This window comes from Hippocampus bargibanti, linkage group LG07 (genome assembly GCF_051943395.1).
Source record: "Hippocampus bargibanti isolate YZ-2025 linkage group LG07, ASM5194339v1, whole genome shotgun sequence".
NCBI lineage: Eukaryota > Metazoa > Chordata > Actinopteri > Syngnathiformes > Syngnathidae > Hippocampus > Hippocampus bargibanti.
In genome coordinates, this window is record NC_142740.1 from 6580847 (window position 1) to 6595622 (window position 14776).

Genomic DNA, 14776 nt, shown 5'->3' on the forward strand with positions numbered 1-14776 from the left:
TGTAGCTATCTAGCTGGCTAGCTATCTAGTTAGCTAGATAGCTAGGAATTAGTAAATAAGGTGTTAAGTTCAGTAAATGTCATATCTAGCTAGCTAGATAGCTAGCTGTATATTAGTGAACGCTGGCGCGTGTGGCTGCCGGTGCTCACCCACAGAAAAACTTATCCTGCGACTAAAGTGACCTTGAGAGTTTTGAAAGACGCTTATAAGTGAAAGGTATTATTATTATTATTATTATTATTTATTATTATTATTAGCAGTAGTAGTAGGATAAGTAGTAGTAGTATTATATAAATCAATATGTACTTTGTACAGCCGCCCCCATTTCAAGCTGAGATAACTCCAGACCATTCTAACTTGGGAATTAACTATTTTTATCATGATTAAAGAAGATAGTGTAAAGTTTCTTATGCCAAATTGAACGTTTATGTCGTCCTAAAAGTCAATATTTTGTGGGTCTTGCAATTTGAGTGACAATGACAAAAACCCTGGCATTGGAGTGGACACATTTTTGCACATCGTCTGCCATTGAAGGAGTTAACCAGTGTGAACATTTAAATCTTTTGAAGTCCCACATGCTGTGTTGTGAAGACATTGTCTTGTTGAACTTTAACCCAGAGGAAGAAGAGGAAGTCTTTTTTTGGACACTGGACGGGACACCAACGTGCCGGCCGGAAACTTCCTTCCTGATTTACACGAAACGCAGCCTCAGGAGGTCCTGCATTTTCAAACGAGTACTTGTTCTTGTGAAAGGGATATTTGGATCATTTGTTCTTGTTTATTAATCCCACATAAAAAAAACGGACGTTATCGGCCTTTTCTTCATCATTGTTGCTAATTAGGGCGTTTGGTCCTTATGCCAGCACGTTTTTGTCATTGTCACTGGAATTCCAGGACCCACAGAATATTGAGTTTTAGGACGACATAAACAATCAATACCGCGTTAGAAACCTTAGAGAGTCTTCTTACACCAGAAAGAAATAGTTAATTCCTAAGTTATATGGGTCTGGAGTTATATGAGCCTGAAATGGGGGCGGATGTACAAAATACAGGACAAGACATTGATTTATATAGCGCGTTAACAACAGCTGAAGCTGGAACAAAGCACTAACATGGAAATGCTGCCCCCTTGTGGAAAAGAAAAAAAACATTGTCAGAGGCTTTGGCCAGCACTATATAATAATAATAATAATAATAATAATAATAATAATAATAATAATAATAATAATAATAATAATAAGAAGAAGAAGAAGAAGAAGAAGAACAAGAAGAAGAAGAAGAAGAAGAAGAAGAAACTTTTTTGCTGACGAAGTTTCTTGGATGAGAAACGAAAACGTCCGACACCTTCAAAAAAGTACAGATGACGGCTGAAGAAACCTTTTCATCGATGGACCACTCCTGTACGACTGAGCGCTTACACAGAAATAATAATAATAATAATAATAATAATAATAATAATAATAATAATAATAATAATAATAATAATAATAATAATAATAATACATTTCATTTATAAGCGCCTTTCCAAACTCTCAAGGTCACTTTAGAGTCACAGAATACTTTTTTTCTGTGGGTGAGCAACGGCAGCCACTCGCGCCAGCGTTCACTCAACCCAGAATAACTCAAATAGATAGAAAGCTAGTGAGCTAATACATAGCTAATGGATAGTTAGCTAGATAGCTAACTGGATAGCCAGCCAGCTAATAATCGATAGCTACATAGCCAGCTATCTAATAGATCGCACATGGATAGCAAATAGATAGCGAGCTAGCATATGAGGAAAATTGATAACAAAGGCAGTTTAAGAACATAAATAAAACCCGCCAGTGTTAACCCAGAATAACTCAAATAGATAGAAAGCTAGATAGCTAATACATACTTAGCCAGATAGCTAACTAGATAGCCAGCCAGCGAATAGATAGCTAGCTAGCCAGTTAGCTAATAGATAGTAAATAGATAGCTAGCTAGCATATCAGCAGAATAGATAACAAAGGCAGTTTGAGAAAATAAATACATGAATAAATGAATAAAACGCGCCAGAGTTCACACAACCCAGAATAATTCAAATAGATAGAATGCTAGCTAGCTAATACATAGTTAGCCAGATAGCTAACTAGATAGTCAGCCAGCTAAGAGATAGCTAGCTAGACATCCAGCCAGCTACCCAGTTAGCTAATAGATAGCAAATAGATAGCTAGCTAGCATATGAGCACAATTATATCGGCACCCAATCATGAAAAAAAACACAACCCGAAAAAAATTGGGAATGGCGCTCTACGTCATATTTTCAATTCTCAAATAAATTCGTGATCTTTCCCCTTTGATCCCATTTTCCATCAATTTCATCTGAGCTACCAGCACAATTTTAGTTCGCTGACGAAGCTTTTTGGATGAGGACAAAAACGTCCGACATATTCAAAGAAGTGCAAATGACGGCTGAAGAAACCTTTTCATTGAATTTCATCTGAAAGCCAAATACGCCTCCGCCCCTCCAAAATAAAAGTTCCTTTTGATCGCTGAATGTCTAATCAGCACGTTTGCGTAAACTTCCGATCCAACCGAACCTGCCCGAACGCATCTACGGATGCTCACCATGTTCCTGGGGTTGGACATGAGGAAATGTTGGGCCACGTGCGCCGGCAGAAGATTGAAAAGGATCCTCTTGTTGTCCAATTTCACCTTTTCCATGTCGTCTCTCTCCTCTTCTGCCTGGGCGACATCACAAAAGTTCGCAAAATCAAAGACAAACATTTCTTTCTACTCCTGATTTGGAAGTCAGAAGACCCCTGGTGGTAATTCCGCCTTTGATTCGCTAGGGGGAGGTAACGAGCTACTTTTCATGGATTCCATTCAATTGCTCACACGCGTGTATTGTGAACGCATGGTAATCGTGACGTCAAAGCAGGAAGTGTAAATAATAAACAATGGCGACTGCCCTTACAAAATGGTGACTCATCTTACGTTTTATATAGCGTACGTAAAACGAAACAAAAATAACTTTTTTTTTAAATAATGGGGTCAAAATGAATGAACAAAACACCATATCCCAGTAAGATTATAATTATGTTGAAATGAAAATGTATAAGAAAAGCTTTATTATAAATAAATGGGCCTTCTATAACACTTGTATTTATTTATAATTTATTTTTATTTAAAATTTTCAGTAAGATTATAATTATGTTTAGATGAAAACTTATTAGAAAAGCTTCATTATAAATACACGGGCCGTGATTACTATAGCACTTGTATTTTTAATTTATTTTTATTCATAATTTTCAAGATTATAATTATGTTGAGATGAAAACTTATAACAAACGCTTCATTATAAATATACAGGCCGTGATTTCGATAGCACTTGTATTTATTTATCATTTATTTTTATTTATAATTTCAACTGGGGTTAAAGGTGAAAATTTATAACAAAAGCTTATTTATGAATATACGAGCCGTGATTTCTATAGCACTCATATTTATTTATAATGTGTTTTTATTTAAAATTTCAGTAAGATTAGAATTATGTTGAAATGAAAATTTAAAACAAAAGCTTCATTTTTTATATATATATATATATATATATATATATATATATATATATATATATATATATATATATATATATATATATATATATATATATATATATACGGGCCGTGATTTCTATAGCACTTGTATTTATTTATAATTTTCAATAGTGTCCTATTGAGTAGAGTGTCCTTCAGAGCTTTGAAGGTGCATATCAATAAAATGTATTATGATGATGATGATGATGATTATTATTATTATAAATTTGATTTATAAGCGCCTTTCAAAACTCTCAAGGTCATTTTACAATAACAGGATCAGTTTGTTTCTGTGGATGAGCAGCGGCAGCCACACACGCCAGCTCAACCCGGAAGTAACTGAAACAGATAGCAAGATAGCTAGCTAGCGAATAGATAGCTAATAGCTAGCTAATAGATAGCTAATAGCTAATAGCTAGCGAATACATTGCTGTTATTATTATTATTATTATTATTATTATTATTATTATTATTATTATTATTATTATTTATTATTATTGTTACAATGTATGGAAGAGGATTAGGGCCAACGAAGAAAAACAATGGTATGATTCTTACTTTTATCTCTAAATTCTGACTTTAAAGTGAGAATTTTCACTTTAAAGTCATAATTTTTAAAAGTCAGGATTCTGAGAATTATGCACACATTTTGTGCAGAATTGGGGTCTTGGTTTCGGCAATAATTTCATATGCACGAATCGAAAACGTGGGAAGTGATTGAAAATCAATATTGTTCAATTCTATGCATCTCATTGATCATTTCAAAAGCATTTTTATTTTCAAGCAGAACTTCTAAATGGATTTTAAAAAAAGGGGTCAAATGAATATTTGCATATGTTGACGACGGCATCGGGTGGATTATTTGAAACATGCAACATATTCCCACTAATCCGGCGATACGCTGCGGAACATGATGGCATGACATCACATAAACAAAAAAAAAAAATCCAGATAATTTATGTAGAACTGAAACATTTCTTGTCCATGAAAAAAAAAATCCTGCTCAAGGATGATGATTTACTTATTTTTCTCAATGTGTGCAAAATTGGAAGTCCAAGATGGCGCCCGAGCCGTGCTTTTTTGTTTTTGTTGTTTTTGTGTTGTCTTTGTGTTGTATTTTGTCATTTTGTGTTGTTATAACAACATAATAATACATTATATTTATAAGCGCCTTTCAAAACTCTCAAGGAAACTTTACAGTTGCAGGATACGTTTTTCCATGGGTGAGTAGCGGCAGCCAGACGCGCCAGCGTCCACTTAACCCGGAAGTAACTTGGATAGAAAGCTAGCTAGCTAATAGATAGCTAACAGATAGCTAGGTAGGCCTTCACTCAACCTGGAAGTAACTCACATAGAAAGCTAGCTAGCTAATAGACAGCTAAGTAACTCAGACCGAAATCTAGCTAGCTAATAGATAGCTAACAGATAGCTAGCTTGGCCTTCACTCAACCTGGAAGTAACTCAGATAGAAAGCTAGCTAGCTAATAGACAGCTAATAGATAGCTAAGTAACTCGGATAGCAAGCTAGCAAGCTAATAAATAGCTAACATATAGCTAGCGGGCCCTTTACTCAACCCGGAAGTAACTCAGATAGAAAGCTAGGTGGCTAATACACAGCTAATAGATAGTTAAGTAACTCTGATAGAAAGCTTGCTAGCTAATTGATAGCTAACAGAAAGCTAGCTAGGCCTTCACTCAATCCGGAAGTAGCTCAGATAGAAAGCTAGCTAATAGACAGCTAATAGATAGCTAAGTAACTCGGATAGAAAGCTAGCTAGCTAGGATTTCTTCAGCCGTCATCTGTACTTCTTTGAAGGTGTCGGACGTTTCACTTCTTATCCAAGAGGCTTCGTCAGCGAACTAAAATTTGCTGGTAGTTTTGGCCCTATATATATCCCTACTATCCAGACGTGGCGGTGCCAGACTCTGCCATGATTGGTCCCTACTCTCAGGTTGGGGGGAGCAGAGGACTACTCACTGCGGCTGCACTGATTACTTCCAATATCCTGACTGATTACTTCTATTGTCCTGCCTGAGTATGGGGTCTACGACTGACCTGAATTGTGTGACCTATTTGCTCTGGTATCACCTCAACAGCATAACTAAGCCTATGTTGCCTAAGAAGTGTGTTGTAGGAACGATCCAAATTGAACCTCACCCCGCCATGGTTATTTAGTGAAGGGTTTTGCTGTTTTATGAAAATAGCTTCTTTTACTCCCCTTTCAAACCATCTCAGAAGTACAGATGACGGCTGAAGAAACCTTCTCATCGATTTGAATGAATGGAAAAAAAAAATTACCTGAGTGGCCCACAGGTAGTCAAGACGTAACTTGAGGTCGAGCTGCCTGGAGTGGAGAGCCAAAGCTCCGGAGAAAAGCAAGACAGCCAGGACAGGATCAGAACCACGAGTGTGTGGAAAACCGGCGCTGGAAGACAGAGAGTAACGTGACATGCTGGTAAAAAAATATGCAGCGAATTTGCTGGAGGTAAAATGCAGTTGTCGGAATGATGCAGGCTCGTTTGTTGAAACATTTCCACTCAATCAAAGAAAGCAACAGTTGCTGTTAGAAATCAGTGAAATACGCACTTCCAAATCATATTTGGCAGAACCTAAATTGCCGCATCAAAAAAAATCTGAGGTTGAATTGCACGCATGACATGATTTTTTTTTCACTCATTGACTGGCAGACGATGTGCAAAAATGTGTCCACTCCAGTGCCAGGGTTTTTGTCATTGTCACTCGAATTCCAGGACCCACAGAATATTGAGTTTTAGGACAACGTAAACATTCAATGCAGCTGAAGAAACCTTAGACTCTCTTCGTTCATTCGCCTGCTGACGACAGGACCAGCAAGGTATTTCATTTGTACTGTTTTATTTTTCTTGCCTTAAACTGCTGTTGTTATCAAGTTTGCTCATATGCTACCTAGCTAGCTATTTGCTATCTTTTAGCTATCTGGGTAGCTGGGTGGCTATCTCGCTAGCTATCTCGCTAGCTATCTTGCTGGCTATCTAGTTAGTTATCTAGCTAGCTATCCATTAGCTGTCTGGCTAACTAGCTAGCTGTCTGGCTAGCTATCCATTAGCTATGTATTAGCTAGCTATCTTGCTAGCTAGCCATTAGCTGCCTGGCTAGCTATGTATTAGCTATCTATTAGCTATGCATTAGCTATCTAGCTAGCTTTCTATCTATTTGAGTTATTTCCGGGTTGGGTGAACGCTGGCGCGTGTGATTGCCGCTGCTCACCCGCAGAAAAACATCTAACAGTGACTGTTAAGTGACCTTGAGAGTTTTGAAACTCATTTAAAAATGAAATGTATTATTATTATTATTATTATGATTATGATTATGATTATAATTACTAAAAGTTAGATGGGTCTGGAGTTATATGAGCTTGAAATGAGGGCGGGTGTCCAAAGTACAATGCAATACATACATATTGGTTGATATAGCGCTTTAATAACAGCTGAAACTGTAACAACGCGCTAAGATGGACAAAAGGGAAATGCTGCCCCCTCTTAGAAGGAAAAAACATTGCCAGAGGTCTGACTAGCGCTTTATCGGCACGCCCGCATGAAAAAAACTAAACCCAAACATATTCGGGAATGACACTCTACGTCAGGGGTGTCAAAGTCATTTTTTGCCGCGGGCCACATTGTAGTTTTGGTTTCCTCTCGAGGGCCGTTATGAATTTGGAGAACCCATTAGAATGTTTAAATCCCTTCAAATATTACATATGGAGCACACAGCAAATTAATGAATAACTCGTTTTCAAATCTGTAGTCAAGAATAATGACTTTTATTGTGGTTGACATCCAAAAATGTGAAATTTTGGCTCAGATTTTAGCAATCATCATGGAATTTAACAAGTTTGATTTGCTTTCGCGGGCCGAAAAAAATGATGTGGCGGGCCGGATTTGGCCCGCGGGCCTTGACTTTGACCTGTGCTCTACGTCATATTTTTAATTCACGAATAAATTCGTGAATGGCAATGAATGAGTTAATACGTTTGAACAATTTCGGTCTCTACTGGTCTGTACCGTTCTCTACCGATATCTACCGGTCGCTACCAGTCTCTACCGGTCTCTACCGGTCTCCACTGGTCGCGACCGGTCTCTACCGGTCTCTACCAATCTCTACCGGTCTCTACCGGTCTCCACTGGTCGCGACCGGTCTCTACCGGTCTCTACCAATCTCTCCCGGTCTCTACCGGTCGCTAACCAGTCTCTACCGGTCGCTACCGGTCTCTACCGGTCCTTATCGGTCTCTGCCGGTCGCTACCGGTCGCTGTCGGTCTCTGTCGGTCTCTGTCGGTCTCTGCCGGTCTCTGTCGGTCCATTATATGAACCTTCCTTGCAATTCATTTGGACTATATTTTTCTTGTCAATTGTCATTCAAACCCCCAAAAAGTAAAAAAATCAATACCCAACCACATGCGACATTGTCACCGAGTGCACCGTCGTCTTACCCGACAGCTTGCTGATAGCCGCTGATCTCCACCATGACGGTGTAGGTTGCAGACAGAAAGAAGAGCAGAAGGATTTTGGGGAGCGAAGATACTCTGAGGTAAGGGACGATGGTCAGCGTGCCAGCCAGGCAGGACAAGAGCGCGTAGGCCATACTGGGGACAACTTTGTCTTGGCCTGTAGCGTTAGCTCGCTCGTCGCCGAACATCTCTGTGGGGGAATCCTGCAACGAGTTGTTGGATTTGACTTGAACGTGACCCCGTGGTATGAAGCCCACCTGGAAAGATGTCAGAGAAGAGGGGTGTGAATAAAAGCTAATAACAAATTTAAGGTCACATGCTAGTGATACAGACATGAAACATGTCCATCGATGTGGTCCATCGATGACAAGGTTTCTTCAGTCGTCATCTATACTTCTTCGAAGGTGTTGGACGTTTCGCTTCTTATCCAAGAGGCTTCGTCAGAAAACTAAAATTTGCTGGTAGCTATATCCCTACTGTCCAGACGTGGCGGTGCCAGACTCTGCTATGATAGGTCCATGCTCTCAGGTTGGGGGGAGCAGAGGACTATTACCTGAGGCTACAATGATTACTTGTATTGTCTGACTGATTGTGGGGTCTACGACTGGCCTGATTGCCCCATTTGCTCTGGTATCACATCATCAGCATAACTAAGCCTATGTTGCCTAAGAAGTCTGTTGTACGAACGATCCGAATTGAACCTCACCCCACCATGGCGATTTAGTGAAGGGTTTTGCTGTTTTATGAAAGCCAATAGATAACTAGCTAGATAGCTACCCAATAGGTAGATAGCTAGCTAGATAGCTAGCCAATAGATAACTAGCTAGATAGCTAACCAATATATAACGAGCTAGATAGCTAGCCAATAGATAGCGAGCTAGATAGCTAGCCAGCTAGATAGCTAGATGTACAACTCTTTCAATCATCGGTGAGGAAGGAAAGCGCTAATGATCTGGTGTGTGTGCTCAGGCCAAAGACTGCGTGATGACGGCAGCAGGAAGGTAAGATGTACTTTGCTAGCCTACAATAGCCGAGCCAATTAAAGCAATAAAATTCGTTGTTACTGCAGATTGGTTGGGTTACGGTTATAAATTCAACACTGGACGATAGCCCGCGTGATTTGGGGAACATTTTTGTTGTCGCTCGGTGACGTTTGGATCCGCCTGCCGTCGATGAATCAAGCTAATGTTGCTAACGTCGATTAGCACGTGACCTATTTCGTGTTAAAACATCAGTCTCAGGTCGTTTTATGCACAAAATAAAACTAATATGAGATCTAAATTGACTGGGTTTCGGTCTCCTTGGTGTTATTGGGTTCAAAGTGTGTCTCCCAAAAATGAATTTCCCATAGGAAACCATTAAAATGAGAATAATCCGTTCCCAGGTCCCCATAAAACATAATTTTCTACTTTCTAATTTTCTAAGCCTTAAAACTGCACAAAATATACATTATTGTATGTACAACAAATGTGCTATGTTATTATAATGAAAGAAATGAACTGTACTTAATAATAAAGTCATTTTATTTACCTTTGTGATGGTCGATGGCTTGATGGAATGGATAGCTTTTTGCATAAAGTGTCTCAAGGAGCTCTGGGTTGTACATCTTGGAAGTTGTGATATTGCAACAGTAACAGATGCAAGCAGACACACTAGAAACATAATTAATAGCTGGTTCCCTTGCTTGTCTTTTCATTTCAAATTGAACTGATGGCTAGTGCGGGTTATTTGTGGAGCCTGATTGATGGGAATTTTAACCTTGCAGTCTACACTCTGCCTTGGAAGTATCAAAGGTGAAACGACTCCAAATTTCACTGTTTTCTATCCATTTTGTCACTCTCTCTAAGACTGGGGGCTGGGAATAGAGGACAAAAAAATGTCAGCAGCCATTTTCTTTTTTGGAGAATGGCTTCACTCGCTCTTTGTCTTGTAACCCCCCCCCCCCCCCCTCACTGCTGTATTCTTGACCAATCACGTGGCTTTAACCGACGACTGGAGGTGGGGAATAGAGGACCAAAACAAGCTGGCTGCCTTTTTCTTGTTAGGAGAACGGGCTTGTTCGCGAACGACACATCACTCATTGTGGCAGCTCCGTGTGTATCCCGAAAAGTAGTTCGTATGCCAAGGTAAAATGTTCATAAATTTAACATTCGTAAACCGAAAAGTTCGTAAGCCAAGGGGTTCGTAAACTGAGGTATCACTGTACTCAGTGACGCTTTGTCACATTGTTTGGCCTTTAAAAAGACTTACTTTGACACTGTCTTCTCCTGCCTGCTGTTGGAGCTAAATCCTGCTTTTGGCATCACAAGATGCTTTGAATGGTGTTAAGGCTTTCATTAAATTAAATTAAAATAATAAAACAAGTTTGTATTCAAGAAATGTAACCTATTATTAATTCTGGAATGGAGCCGTGGGAGGATTGCAGGACTCACCATGCAAGCCTGCGTAACCGAATACGATAGCAAGACCAGGAAGATGCACACGATCGTTCGTATCCGGATGGTAAGGCAGCCTGGTTGACACTGACGGCAAAAGAAAGGAAAAAGGTTGGGGGAGAAAATAGTCGACAAATCTGGGGGAAAAAAATGCATTCTGCCCATTTTTTCATTAGTCGATTAGTCAAATCAAAATGGAATTCAGAGTCACATGATCTACTACAATGACAGTTTCCACCCGTTGGAGTGTGCGTCAACAACAGCAGCTCAGTTTAAAGGACAACCGACACCATTTTTTGTTTCTTAACTGACATCAGAAAAACGTTTTATAGCATCAAAAATACCCAAAACACGCAGGCTGATATTTTTAGTCAAATGCAAAAACACCAATAAAAATCACTTAAAGTGTCAAAAAACAACTTCAAAATGAAACCGGAAATGGTCAGTTTCAGAAGGTCCCGCCCCCTTGTTCGTGACGTCACGCCAAGACGTCTTGCCTTGCTCGAGAATCAAAACAATGGCTTCAGTTCTTTCTTGTTACTCATCCAGTTCTGAATATGATTCAAATAGTTCTGAAGAGGAAAGCATAAATGTTTGCAATTGATTAAAGAAGTCCTTCCGTGTCATTTTGAGGCATCTGAACTCAAATGTAGCATCCCAGAAAATGCACAAGATGGCGCCCAAACTCCGTTGGAAACGGGCTGATTTGTCTGCTGGCAATTTGTGTCAACTAGTATCAAATAGTAGTCTTGGTGCAACACACAACAATTCACCATCGCATTATTTATGTGTTTTCCTTCTAATTTCACCATCAACACGAAGTTTTCAGACCAACAAAGTACCCAAAATGCAAAATGAGTCTTAAAAGGTAAAATATGAGTCTTAAAAGGTAAAATATGAGTCTTAAAAGGTAAAATCTAGTTATATGTGGTGGAATCTCTGTAAAATGCGCTCAGTAGAAGTCATTTGAAGCCATTTTACAAATTATGGACACAACGTGTTGGGAGGTGTCGGTTGTCCTTTAAGGGGATACAATAAAACAGAAGTGTCAGTTGTGTCAATACAGTTTTTTTTGTAAAGGGATATGACAAAATACCCACCCAAAAATCCTCAAACTCAAAGCTACATGATAGAAATTGAAATGAAAAATATTCAATCTGATTGTGAACTAATCATTAAAAAAGAATACTTGGGGGGGGCAATCTGGAACCACATTGATGATTGCAATATGGAGGGAAAGAACAGGAGTAAAACTCTAAAAGACGTTACAAACAAGAGGCAAACTAACATATTTTCGTTTTTTTAAGAAACAACGGAGGCTAGCTAATGCATAGCTAATAGATAGCCAGATAGCCAACAGCTAGCCAGCTAACAGCTAGCCAGCTAATAGCTAGACAGCCCGCTAATACATAGCGAATAGATAGCCAAATAGCCAACAGCTAACAGCCAGACAGCTGGACACCCAGCTAATAAATAGCTAATAGATATCCAGATAGCCAACAGCTAACAGCCCGCCAGCAAGACAGCTAATAGCTTGCCAGCTAGATAGCTACCAGCTAGCCAGCCAGATAGCGAAAAAAAACTTTTTTTTCACACATCATCATAATTAGCTATCTATTAGCTATTCATTTGCTATCCATTAGCTAGCTAGCTTGCTTTCTATATATTTGAGTTACTTCGGGGTTGAGTGTACGCTCGCGCATGTGGCTGCCGCTGTTCACCCACAGTAAAACTTTATCCTGTGAATGTAAAGTGACCTTGAGAGTTTTGAAAGGCGCTTATACATGAACTGTATTATTATTATTATTATTATTATTATTATTATTATTATTATTATTATTATTATTTCATTAATGAGCGCCTTTCAAAACTCTCAAGGTCACTTTACAGTCTCAGGATAAAGTTTTTCTGTGGGTGAGCAGTGGCAGCCACATGCGCCAGCATTCACTCAACCCCGGGGTAACTCAAATAGATAGAAAGTATTTTGTTTTTCTACTTCATTCTTTCCTTTCCTCCTTCATAATTTGCTGTTGTGAAATGTAAATTTCTCCACTGCGAGACGAATAAAGGTACATCCAATCCAATCCAAAGCCAGCTAACTAGCTAATGGACAGCACATAAATAGCTAATAGCTAGCCAGTTATGAGGATGTGCGAAAAAAAAGATATTTTTGGCAATCTGGCTAGCTATCTATTAGCTATTTATTAGCTGTCCATTAGTTAGCTGGATAGCTATTAGCTGACTAGCTGGCTGGCTGTTAGCTGGCTAGCTGTTGGCTATCTGGCTATCCATTAGCTAGCCTCCGTTGTTTCTTAAGAAACGAAAATATGTTAGTTTGCTGCTTGTTTTTAACGTCATTTAGAGTTTTACTCCTGTTGTCTCCCTCCATATTGGTTCCATATTTTTGGCAATCTGGCTGGCTAGCTATTAGCTATCTAGCTGGAAAGCTATGATCTGTCTAGCTGGCTGGCTGCTAGCTGTTTATCTTATAAATGAAATATATTATTATTACTATTAATATGATGGATGTCGTTCCTACCTGAACCCTGGTAAGATGCAAGTACATGACGCAAGCCACGTGAAAACAGACGCACAAGACCAAAAGAAGCAATACCAGCATGGCCCTGTCAGAGAAAGAAGCAACATGGCAGTGAGGCCAACCTGAGCATTTTTCCACTCAAAACGGATGATGCATTTTTTGTTGACTCGCGAACAAGACAAAAACTTACTGTGGGATCATCAGCACATAGAGCAGGCCAAAAAATGCCGCCAGGATCAGAGAGACAACCACCGCGCCGATGAAATGATCGTCGCACATCTGATTGTACTTACAAAATGGAAAGAGACAAGCAGTCATTTATTGATCTTTATCGGGCCGTTTGAGGAAATAGTAATGTCAATCACTTCCTGTCTCTTGGGCTTCGTTCACCTTGCTTGATGACTGTTGACACCCTCAAATGTACGGGTGTCAAAGTCAAGGGCCGGGGGCCGAATCTGGCCCGCCGCATCATTTTATTCGGCCTGCAAAAGCAAATCAAACTTGGGAAATTCCATGCTCATCGATCAAGCTAGCGATCGAGCTCGCTAACTCGCTAGCAAACTCGTTAGCTAGTTCTATTTCTATTCAGCTAGCTGAATCTAACTCGCCACATTTTATTCGGCCTTTGAAAGAAAATCAAACTTATGAAATTCCATGCTCATCTATCGAGCTAGCTTGCGATTGAGCTAGCTAGCTAGCAATTGAGCTAGCTAACTTGCTAGCTATCGATCAAGCAGGCTAACTCGTGAGCTAGTGATCGAGCTAGCTAACACGCTAGCTAACAATCGAACTAGCTAACACACTAGCTAGTGATCGAGCTAGCTAACATCCTAGCTAGCAATCAAGTTAGATAAGTCGCCATCTATCTCTCTTTCTATTCAGCTAGCTGGCCAATCCCTTACATCACAAGTTTCAAAGTCAAGGCCCAAGGGCCAAATCTGGGCCGCTGCATCATTTTATTCGGTCCAAGAAAGCAAATCAGACTTGGGAAATTCCATGCTCATCTATCAAGCTAGCTAGCAATTGAGCGAGGTAACTTGCAAGCTAGCTTTCTTTCAATTGAGCTAGCTGGGTAATCCCTTACATCACAGGTGTCAAAGTCAAGGCCCAGGGGCCAAATCTGGCCCATTGCATCATTTTATTTGGTCCACAAAAGCAAATCTAACGTGGGAAAATTCCATGAACCCAAATTTCAAATTGTCGTATGTAAATCACAAGTCATTTTCTTTACTTCACATTTGAAAATTAGACATTCATCATTTTTTTTGTACTTTTTTTATGTAATATGTGGAGGGGATGAAACATTCTAATGACTACCTAATGGACAGCAAATAAATAGCTAATTGCTAGCCAGTTATGAGGATGTGTGGGGGAAAAAAAAGATATTTTTGGCAATCTGGCTGGCTAGCTATTAGCTATCTAGCTGGCAAGCTATTAGCTGTCTAGCTGGCTGGCTGTTAGCTGTTTAGTTTATAAATGTGTCATGATGCCAAAAGAAATGTTGTCGTGCGGCGATACAGCAAGCAGGTGGAAAGTTGATAAAAGTTCACTCAGCCAGATGCAGGAAGGGTATTGTGAGTTTTCTTTATTTGAAGTTGATATCAGTTTTCGGCAGGCCCCAGGTAACACTGCTCTCCAGGTTGTCCTTTGTCCCTCTTCTTCCTCCCCCAAGTGACTCGCTCAGTCTGGCTTTAAAGGTGCTTCACCTAAGCTTCTGGCCAATCGGGTCCCAGCGGCAATTGGCCATTCCCAGGT

The 14776-nt window shown here is 39.7% G+C and overlaps 1 protein-coding gene across 5 annotated transcripts in view; it reads right to left on the reverse strand.

The window, feature by feature from the left end:
- Positions 1 to 14776, reverse strand: part of LOC148895296 (adenylate cyclase type 1-like) — a 102390-nt gene that overhangs the window by 14713 nt on the left and 72901 nt on the right. For 4 of the 5 annotated variants that reach the window (XM_089001008.1, XM_089001004.1, XM_089001006.1 and 1 more), the window contains exons 10-15: positions 13212 to 13309; positions 13022 to 13106; positions 10480 to 10569; positions 8030 to 8304; positions 5860 to 5986; positions 2593 to 2709 (exon numbers count right to left, since the gene is read on the reverse strand). In XM_089001008.1, coding sequence (XP_088857134.1) covers positions 2593 to 2709; positions 5860 to 5986; positions 8030 to 8304; positions 10480 to 10569; positions 13022 to 13106; positions 13212 to 13309 — 792 coding nt within the window. The remainder of the gene's footprint in view (positions 1 to 2592; positions 2710 to 5859; positions 5987 to 8029; positions 8305 to 10479; positions 10570 to 13021; positions 13107 to 13211; positions 13310 to 14776) is intronic. The other variant, XM_089001005.1, reaches the window with a different exon arrangement.